Below are 10,287 nucleotides of genomic sequence, written 5' to 3'. Positions count from 1 at the left end.
GGCAGGAGCAGGGGGAGGAGGAGGCGCAGGAGGCAGCTGCAACAGCCAAGGCAGGGCTGCCTCGTCCAGGAGGAGCATCAGCAAAGTGGTGTACGACGATCATGAGAGCGAGGAGGAGGAGGAGGAGAGCATGGTGTCCGAGGAGGAGGAGGAAGGAGACCCCGAGGATAACCAGGACTCCGAGGAAGAAGAAGAGGAGGAGATAATGGAGGAGGAGGACGACGACGACTCTGACTACCCCGAAGAGATGGAGGATGAAGACGATGCCAGTTATTGCACTGAGAGCAGCTTCAGGAGCCACAGCACCTACAGCAGCACCCCAGGTAGAGAGTCCGTGGGCGAACTCAAACAAGTCGAGGGCACCCCACATGCTCCCTCTAGGTTGGCAAATACGCTCCGCACTCCCATGCGAGGATGTGAGGGATGCCCGCAAGCACTCCCAGGGAGAGGGGGATGCAAATAACCACTGGCAGCCCCGGGGACGCGGGGAGCATCGGAAGATGCTCACAAACGCAGGCACGGGGAGGGCGGGCGGCACTTGCTGGAACAAGGGGATGCTCTGCAAATATTCATGGGGAACCTGGTGACCGCAGAAATGCGCGATCCACCAGGACGTGTTGCAAACAATGTCAGAAGTGTCGTGGAGCATTCACTTTAAATTTAAAAACAAGGGAAACGAGAGGCATGCCTTGCAAAGAGGTCTTTTCAATTAAATACAGGAAAGGCTGGCTTGTGCTTGCAAATACAACTTGATGTTGAAAGGAAAGGAAGCGCATGTAAGTTGAAGTGGCTTAAAAAACCAAAAAACTATAAACACCGAGAATTTTCAGGCTCTTGAGGTCAGAGCTATAACTGGATCCAGCATCTACTGGCTTTAAGACAAAAGTAGCTTTCCAAGGAGGGAAATGAGGTGCATTGTTCAAAATGGAGATTGCATTGTTATACTTTGGGGAAAAGTGCACAGGGCCTCATTGCAAGGATGTAAACCTAGTTTGAGTTCAACACAAAGATTAAAAGGTGGAGGTTGAGTCAGAGGTCTTGCATTTAAACACTGCGTTTATCTTAAGATATGGCAACCTTTAAAACTCATGTTGGGGTTAAAATTCATTAAACATAATTGGGATTTTTTTTTTTTTCATTCTAGTGGAAGAATTGGAAAATTTTTAAGGCCTGCATTTCTGTTTGTCCTTAATTGGTTCATTCACCAAGCTTCAAAAATTCTTTTATTTAAACTTTAGCACTTTGGATTTATTTGAACTTGTTCCAGAATGGAATTCAAGCTTAGAAAATTTTATTTTCTTTTTCTTTTCTTTCTTTTTTTTTTTTTTTAATAAGTCTGAACCAGGAGAGTAGTTCAACTTACAGGTAATTTGGGCTGCAGGATGGCAGCCACTGCTGTTGTTCCAGTATATGGCCAGTTTGGAAGGGGGGAGGAACAGGTTGTTGGTGTGAATGCATTGCATCTTAATTAAAAAAGGAATGTAGTTCCGAGTAGTTAGCTGATGACTTTTTAAAAGGGGGAAGTACTGGCTGCTAAATGTATAATTTGTTTTTATTTTGGTGAGTTAATGATATCAGCTCATTCAGTGACTTCATAATAGTACTTTAAAAAGCTCTGTATGTTTGTCTACATATTTTTTTTAAACTTATATCCGTATGCTTCAGAACCTAAATGAATCAAAATAAGTACATACAGTACTAAATTTATTTAGAGATAATTTTTAGAAGATGTTAGTTCACCTGTTGCAGGAATGTCCTGCAATCAAATTGAAATTTTTTGGATAAAGATTGAGATCTGGCTTCACAGAAGGAAAGCTCTGAAATACTCTCTTGACTTTTAACTCTCCGTTTTCTTCTTAGTTGTGATAACTTTCATTTTTATTACTTTTTTGAGAGTGCTTATGTCAGGAAAATAATATTTTTATAATTTTAACTGGCTAGGTCAGGATAATATTTTTTACATGAGCATCCAGGTTTAAAATGAGTTCTGCAGAGAATGGGTGTATGCCATTTTTCAAATGTGCTAAGTGTTTTGGCAAATCAGAAGATAGCTCTCTGTGCATTGTTGTACAAGCACAGACAGGTTTTATGTGGTATTTAGGTGTATCAGAAACCATTTTGATAATTTATATGTTTATTTCTCAGTTGATCAGGGTGACTTCACTTAACTTTCTTAAGAGAAGTGTAAGTGTAAGCATTTTAATCCTTAGGTGCTTTTGCTCTCTGCCGAGTTTTTGAGTTAAAACGTTTGTGTTGTTATTTTGGCAATTTACTGGCGGTTCTCATTAGTTCAGTGTTTGCCTAGAGGTCTCCCTCCCTCCTGGATACACTCTTGCCTTTCTGCAAGGAAAGTACAAAGTTTTCATTCAGGCAGCTCCCTCCGTGCCTCCTCCTGGACAAACACCTGCTCTGGGAGCCAGGGTGGCACTGCTGGAAATCTGAAATCCCAGTGGCACTGATGGAAATCGGAAATCCCAGTGGCACAGATGGAAATCTGGCTCCTGGCATAATCCAGCAAGAGATGCCGGCCCTCAGAGCAGCAGTGACAGCAGGGCAGGGTTTGTCCCATCGGGATCTCTGTGTCTGACCGGCAGAGAGGAGGGCAGAGCAGGCAGGGCTGAAGTTGTGTCTGCCGGGTTCCTCCAGGGGCTCCAGGTGCTCCCTGAGCCGGGGTTGGTGCTCAGCTGTGTTTGAATACAGGGGGGGTTATTTCATAGCCCTGTGTTTGGATACAGGGGGGAGTTATTTCATAGCCCTGTGTGCAGATACAGGGGTTATTTCATAGCCCTGTGTTAGATACAGGGGTTATTTCATAGCTCTGTGTTTGGATACAGGGGGGGTTATTTCATAGCCCTGTGATAGATACAGGAGAGGTTATTTCATAGCCCTGTGTTCAGATACAGGGGGGTTATTCCATAGCCCTGTGTTAGATACAGGGGGGTTATTTCATAGCCCTGTGTTAGATACAGGAGTTATTTCATATCCTTGTCTTGCAGCCAGGCAAAGTGTCACACAGTGACAGAGCTCCTGTGCTGGGCTGGAGGGCTCCGAGGAGCATCTCCTCCCTTGGCTTGGACTGGCTCCTGACAGAATTTTTACCAGAAGAGATGATGAACAGTCCTTCTCCCCTTACCCTCCAACCACTTCCAGGATGTACTCGGAGGGGCTGAAGAGTGTTTTTGAGAGCTGGCTATTGAATAATTGCCATCCCAGTCAAACTCTGCTGCCAACCAAGCTTTAACATATAAATCACATCCCACTTAAATGGGGGATGGACTTGCTGCATTTTTTTCTAACTTACATATAACAATGAATTAAAAGATCACAGAGCAATGTTTCTGGCCAAGAAAGCTTCAGGTTTTTGCTCTGGTGGGAAGCTTGTGATTTATCTTGAACTTAGATGTAGGAGTACTTTGTAGTATAATATGGTAGTAAATTAATATTATTATAATATAAAATAATATTATTAAACTATTTAAAGAAGTGAAATCTTAGAAAAGATAAAATGCCTAATATACCACTTAGTCATGGTACAATAAAAACATGCTGCATGATTAACAATTATTTCTTTTTATTCTACTGGATATACTTTTGGTAGAGGGGTTTTGTATGTGTAATGTCCCTTCCCTCTCACCCCTTTGCATCCCCAGAAGGTGGATGAACTGTTGGGACTGGTATCCTGTATAACTTGTATCACTAAACATTTTTGCCATTCCCTGTCCAATGTAAATTCCACTTGAGGCTTGTCACTGTTGCATTGTAGTTACTAAGTATTTTTCATATGTTGCAGAATTTTAAGAGAAGGGTTTAATCAGGATGCCTAGAAATCCTTCGTTTTTTGTTTATTGATTTTTCTTCATCAGAAAACTAGTTTTAGGAAGAGCTATACATCTAGATTTCAGCTGAGATCATCAGTCTGTCAAACAAACAAATACACAGTATATACCTTAAAATACAATAAATAATACTTTTAGTTGGATTTTGTCTGAGTGTTTGCAGGGATTGTCCATTGCTTCAGTTAACCAGTTACTTCACAGTGTGCTTTCATCTTCAGAGTGAAAGAGTTTAGCTGGGAACCAGGTGCTGCATTTGGCGTGTCTGTAGTAATTTTTTATCTGAACACGTTTTCATGCTCTTGAAGAATTGTCTAAGTGGAGACACTGAGATACAACATTAAGATATGCAGCCTCCTTTGTCTGCCGTGGGAGAAGATTTACCATCCTCCCAAACATCTCACCTGGGGTACCCTCTTCTCTAAATTAAACATGGTGTGCTCTTATTTTACCATTTACTGATCTGCACTTTGATTTGTGCTCTAGAGGGAAGGATCACTAGTTCCTCATGCCAGTCTTGGAAAATGTAGGAGACAATTCTTAACAAAGAAATTGTGTAGAAGGCCAAAGGAGTAAATAAATCCGAGGCTGATCCTGCTGCATTGACTTGTAAATTGGCAGCTTATCTGAGGAGAGCTTTGTCAGTCATCTCAGGAGCTCTGAGCAGCAAATACCTCGCCCTGATCGAAGTATGTGTGTTGTAAGAGATAATGTGCTGCAATGGCTTTATTGGGCAAACTTTTTTTTGTAGATCTGCAGTAAAATTCTGGAAGTGCTCATTGTGTTGCATAGGACAGGTGTAAGGTAAATGAATGTGGATTTTAGTAGGTTGGGGCTGGTTCTGAGGGCTCACTAACTTATTAAATTTGTTACAGCTTAACCTGAGTGTGTCCCAAGCAATTGTCTGACTGTTCCTGAGAATCATTTTGCTTGTGCTACCTGTGGTTTTGTTGGGTTTTTTCCTTTGCCGGGGTTCTAGGCGCTAAAGGGTTGTTCCTCACTCTGAGTCCTTCTCAGAGTGATCTCACCTGCTGCTTGTGCTGCATTTGCATTTGTAATCCAAATGTTAAAATGATTCCATAGAACAGGGGGGGGATTTGTATTCCTTTATTTGTATTTGGCTCTTGGGGGAGTGCTGATGGCCATAATGTTGGGAAATTAAATTCTTAAAAGTGAAATGAGTTGGGAACCCTGGTTTGATTTAAAAGTGCATGCTGGCAGGTGTGCAAACTGAAAAGGGAGGCAGCCAGAAGTTTTACAGTTTAAAAGAACATAAAGAGCTACTTTTGTACAAGGCAAGGCAGGAGTCAAACTTTACTTGGGAACATGTGTGGGAATTTGTGTGATGTGAGTGCACTCAGGATCTAGTCTAATAGCCAGTGATTTTTTTTCATTTGTTTTTCAACTTCCAAAGCTTTTTTGGTGCTGGGAATGCCTCGTTTTTAATGTTTGTTTAGTTTTTAAGTTTTATTTATGGCTGAATTTTTCTTTTCTCCAGACTAAATAAATAAATTTGGGTTAGGTGTGATTACTGCAGAGTAATATTCAAATTGGAGCTGCACCTACAAGTAGTTATAAATGCATTTATTCTTTTAGAAAATTTTTCTGGAAGAGACTGTTTGACTGTGAATATTGGAAACATGATTATCATGATGGCATTTTTAAAAGGGAAGAAACTGTTTTGTGAAAGTCAAAGCCTTTCATTTCAGCCCATCCCAAGAAAAATATTTAGATTTTTCTATTTTGGCACTACTTTTCATAATATATTCTTATTTTATGTTGAACTCATTCATTTTACTGCTGTTTTTTCTTTGGTGGAAGCTGAGCAAATGTTCTCCCAAGAGGTTGACTTTTAATTAAAGAACCAGTTTGGATATTGCTGTGGCAAACATGCAGCTCTATCCAGTTTCTGCACTCTGCTGTGAAAGGAAGGAAAGAACACCAAAAAGAGGTTTTCTTACACATTGTCATCAACTGTTTCCAGTTTTCTCAGTGATATCTAACAAAAACTCCTGTGTTGCTGTACAGTCCCATTTGAAACGTGCCTGCTGCAAAGCAATAATATGGGACAGCAAGTGTGGGTTTATTAAAACCAAACCAGAATAGGAGGGAGTTTGAGGGCAGTAAAAAGGCAAAGTTTCCAGAAGGAAGGAAAATGTAGGAGAGGGCATCTTCTCTAAGGAGTGCTCCTGCTCCCAGGACATTGTATATAACTGGCAGCTGGTCTTTATGTTGAGAGGTTTTTGCAGTGACTCACGATCTGGAAAACAAAACCAGCCCAGTTCTACTTTACTAAAGATGGACTTTCATGTAAGAGTAGTGTGGTTTGACTTGGCTTGTGGAGCTTGAAGCCAAAATTTTAATCTTTTTTTGGGGAAAATTGGAAGTCTTTTCTGTGGTGAGTTAGTGGAGTGTGACTGGAGGGATGGGGATTTGTTCTGTATTTTCCCCCCTCCTGTGAGAGGTTGCTGAAGTATCTGAAACTCCTTGGTCTCTTTTCTCTCCCCAATGCTCCTACCAAACTTATCCTCTCCATGGCAACTGGGAGCAGGAGCTCTGAGCTGGAGAGCCCAAGTACTGAGAAATGATGGGGAAAGGAAAGTTCTAAGACAAGTGAAATGAGACCAGTTGTGAACTTTCAAATCAAGAGAGACAGCAACCAGTGTTTATTTTTTAGGCCAGACCAATGCAGCCATCACTGTGCCCCTGTTTAAACAAGACAGTCGTTCTGGCAGGATATTTGTCCTGTAGGACATGCATCCACCAGTCCAGTACCTGAAATTTTGGGCTGAAAGGCTGTGTTTGCTGGAGGGGAGGGATGTTTAGTGTCAGTGAGACAAGGCAAAACTGGATTTTTGTGATTTTTGTTAGCTGAAGAGCATGAAACTGTGTCCTGGATGCTGATGTCTGTAGTTAATTCAGATACTCTGTTTTTATAAACCAGCAGATGTGTTAAGGATGGTTAAAGTAGTTTCAAATTCTCTGTTCTCCTGTGGTGAAGAGTAGATGTGGCTTTCCCTTTTCTTCTTTCAGTCTGCGAATGAAAGTGGTGACAAGGTTTTTGGTCCTTTTAAATTCTTCTTCATTTCTGAATTCTGAAAGGGTCAGCATTTGAACTATGTAGGTTGAGTAGATGCAAATAAAAAAATAAAGCAATGGTTTGGGTTTTTAAAGCAAATTCTAATTTTGGGTGTTTAGACTGTTACTTGAGTAACTTTGTTTTATTTCAAATATCATTAGTGTGTTTGCTTAAATATTTGTAATAGAAATTATTTTAGTAGATTATTCTAAGTGTAGACTATAATTATCAGTATCTGATAATTATAATGTGCCATGGAAATAGAATTGTTTACTCTTTAATCTTAATTACAGGCAGCTCTTCAACTAGAGAATTCAAAATAGGGACAGGTAACCACTGCAGACTGCTCCAGCACTTGGGGAGAGACAGCCAGTGAAGGACTTGCCGTTTAAAAGAAGCTTGTACTAGATAGAAATATAAAGCTCAGACACTCCAGGGGATCTGGATCCTGTCAATATTCCAGCTGTGGCAGCAGGAGGCTATTGGCAAATCAATTTTTTTCCTCCAAATAAAGCTGTGGAATTTGAGTGGTGTAGAAGTGGACATTTTCTGCCTTTGTGCTGCTTCAAAGGTGAAATTTGATTCAGAGACTTAGTTAACATGCAGAAACTATCTCAGAAGTATCTCATTTGCATATAATAAAACTTGAGTATGTTTTGGGAAAGTTCAGTGTGGGTAAATTGAGAGTAGGTTTCTTGAATTTAGAGTAGTTACATGAAAATTCAGTTTTAAGTCTGGTCAGTCAGGTGTGGTGCTTAAGGAAGTAACCTGTCAGTGCACCTGCTCTGCAATCCCCTTGGTGGTTTTGGGGTTAAACAAAGCAATTTCTATTTGAAACAAAATTTCCCTGTGGGGGCCCAAATCCTTGACAAATGACAACAAGTTAAAAAAAAAAAAAAAGATTGTCAAATCCTAGTATCTCTTAAATAATTTAAACTGAAGTGTTTGAAGTGGCCAGAGTTCTTTGTGAGGCTGTGGGTTTTTGTGTCTGCCACTGAATGTCGAATTTAAATATTGGCCCACTTGCACCGTGAAAAAGAAGATTGTCTTTGAAAGTGAAGAGCTTGAAAAATTGTATATGTTTATTGCAGGGAGAGATTTTTCAATGTTTGAGAGATTTTCTTTTGTGTTTATGAGGCACAGTAGGGTAAACATGGACTATGGTCTTCAAAAACCCTCACACAGGAGGTGGAGCTGCTCCAAAGCAGGGTGAGCTGAGTGGGTTGTCAGCACACTGAAAAATCAGCAGTAAAATACCAACATTTCAGCTCAAAAAAAAGACTTGGAGCACTTTGACATCATTATATATATTCCACTGACCTGCACTTTTAATTCCAGTTGAGCAGCCACTTGCAATGCTTCAAGATTTATGAGCACCTTGGCAGAGAATGTCCATCCTTCTCACTGGAGATTATTAGATTGCTTGGGTTTGCTGGTTTGGGCTTTTGAGGTTTTTTAAAAAGGTGTCTGAATGTTTCTTGAGATTACAGTTGATGTATTGGCCAGTAATACATTGAAGCACAAATTGCTGGGAGTTTCTGAATATCCAAATCACACTTTGTGACTCTCTTCTCAACTTCAAATTCTCTTCATCCACAGTACAGAGAATATTAATAACAAATTGAAAGTGAAATTGGAAAGAAAAAAAGCCAACATAGAAAGATTTTAAATGCTGTGCCATCAAGTCATTTGAGAAAAATACAGTTTCTAAAATATTCTGCATCTTTGAATACTTGCCTTTTTTAGCTCTGCAAACCAGTTTATATTTAGTTGAGAATTGTTCAGAGCAGTTCAGTGTCCAAAAACAGAAATTATTTGAGCTCTTGAGCTGTGGTGTGTGGTTTGCAGTGTGGATGGGGAGTGTTGAGGTGCACAATATCATAATGTGCTTCAACTGTGAGGCCTAACACAAATGAAGCACACATTTTCTAATCCAGTCTGCTTTTCCTATTGTCTGTTTTATTATTGCTTTTGAAATTTCTGCTCTTTATACCAAAGCAAGCAAGAAAATTCACAAATTGCTTTAAGTAGAAGATGGAATGGTGTGACTAATGCAGCCACAGGTTGTATTGTGCTTGCACCAAAGTTCAATTCTTTATTATGTTATTATGACACATTTATATCCTGATAACACATTTCTTCTAGATCTGTAATAGCACCAATGTGCTTCCTTTGTAAGAGGAAGTGTTAGAGATTAACTTTTTCAGAACATACTAGGAATGCCTTGTTTTAAAGTTCTTTTTTTTATTCCCCTGTTACTTTCATGTGACAAATCTACAAGTGGCTTTAAATTGCACCAGCAGATGTTTAGATTATACATTAGGAAACTCTGTTTTGCTGAAGGGTTATAAAGCACTGGAACAGGCTGCTCAGGAAACTGGTGTAGGTCACACCCCTGGAGATGTTCTGAGATGTGTGGAAGTGGCACTTGAGGACATGGTGGTGGGGCTGGGATGGTTTGGCTTGGTCTTGAAGATGTTTCCAACTTTACTGATTCTGTGATTCCATCCCATGCTTATCTTGTGCTAAAGAGACATCAGCAAAATTGGTGTTTGGAGTCCATTTTGTTCCAGCAGTGGTCCTTCACTCTGGTTTATCTTTATCTAAAATTACTGGGGGGATTTGTCACTTCTCATTAGTTCAGGTAAAGCAGGGTTAATGTCCTTGCTGCTCTCTTTCTTGAAGTGTTGTTTCAAGGCATTGCTGTGTGACAGACACATTTTTCTGCTCCAGAAAGAATCCTGGTTGATATCTCTGCTGCCTTTTGTGATACTTACACAGATTTCAGATTATCTGTTCTGTGGTGTTGTCCTGCATGGCCAGCCAGGACTGCAGTGTTGAAGGAAACTTCAGGACCCCAAAGTGGTTTATTGTGTGGGCATGGCTTCTTTTGCTTTGGGGTCCTTTAATCAAACCAGCTGTGGCTTATGCACATAGGAGTTTGGATCATGTTGGTAGAAAAGTTGAGTTGAATCTAGAGAACACTTGCTTTGTGCCTGGCTGTGAAACTCCTTTGTACATTTGCCATGATTAAACATTTTCCACTGATTAGTGCAGAGGCATGTTGGAAGACACTCATAGAAGCATTCCTTCACTTTCCACAGTCAGAACTCAAACTTGGAAAGTTATTTTTATCCGCAGATGAGCTTGACCTGTTACTTCTGTAATGGAAACATCTTGCAATTCATCTTCCATATTGTTTGGGTGTGTAATTTGTTGTACAAGATTTCATTCTTTAACACTGGAAAGGGAGAGCTGTGTCTGGTGCCTTCTTGCCATACCAGTCTAGAGGTTGATTTCTTTTTCTGGAATCATTTTTTGTGCATCAAGGTGTTTCTTAGAGGTGGCTTTTCTTTCTGGTAACTTTTTTTTTCC

The 10,287-nt window shown here is 40.3% G+C and overlaps 1 protein-coding gene across 1 annotated transcript in view; it reads left to right on the top strand.

The window, feature by feature from the left end:
* The window catches only part of BPTF (bromodomain PHD finger transcription factor), a 54,194-nt gene that overhangs the window by 1,257 nt on the left and 42,650 nt on the right, over window positions 1–10,287 (top strand). Inside the window, exon 2 of the mRNA XM_031060918.1 lies at window positions 6–323. Coding sequence (XP_030916778.1) covers window positions 6–323 — 318 coding nt within the window. The remainder of the gene's footprint in view (window positions 1–5; window positions 324–10,287) is intronic.

The sequence above is a fragment of the Geospiza fortis genome, unplaced genomic scaffold, assembly GCF_000277835.1.
Source record: "Geospiza fortis unplaced genomic scaffold, GeoFor_1.0 scaffold221, whole genome shotgun sequence".
NCBI classification, from domain to species: domain Eukaryota; kingdom Metazoa; phylum Chordata; class Aves; order Passeriformes; family Thraupidae; genus Geospiza; species Geospiza fortis.
Note: the sequence above shows the minus strand (reverse complement) of the source record. Positions and strands in the feature narration are given on the sequence as shown.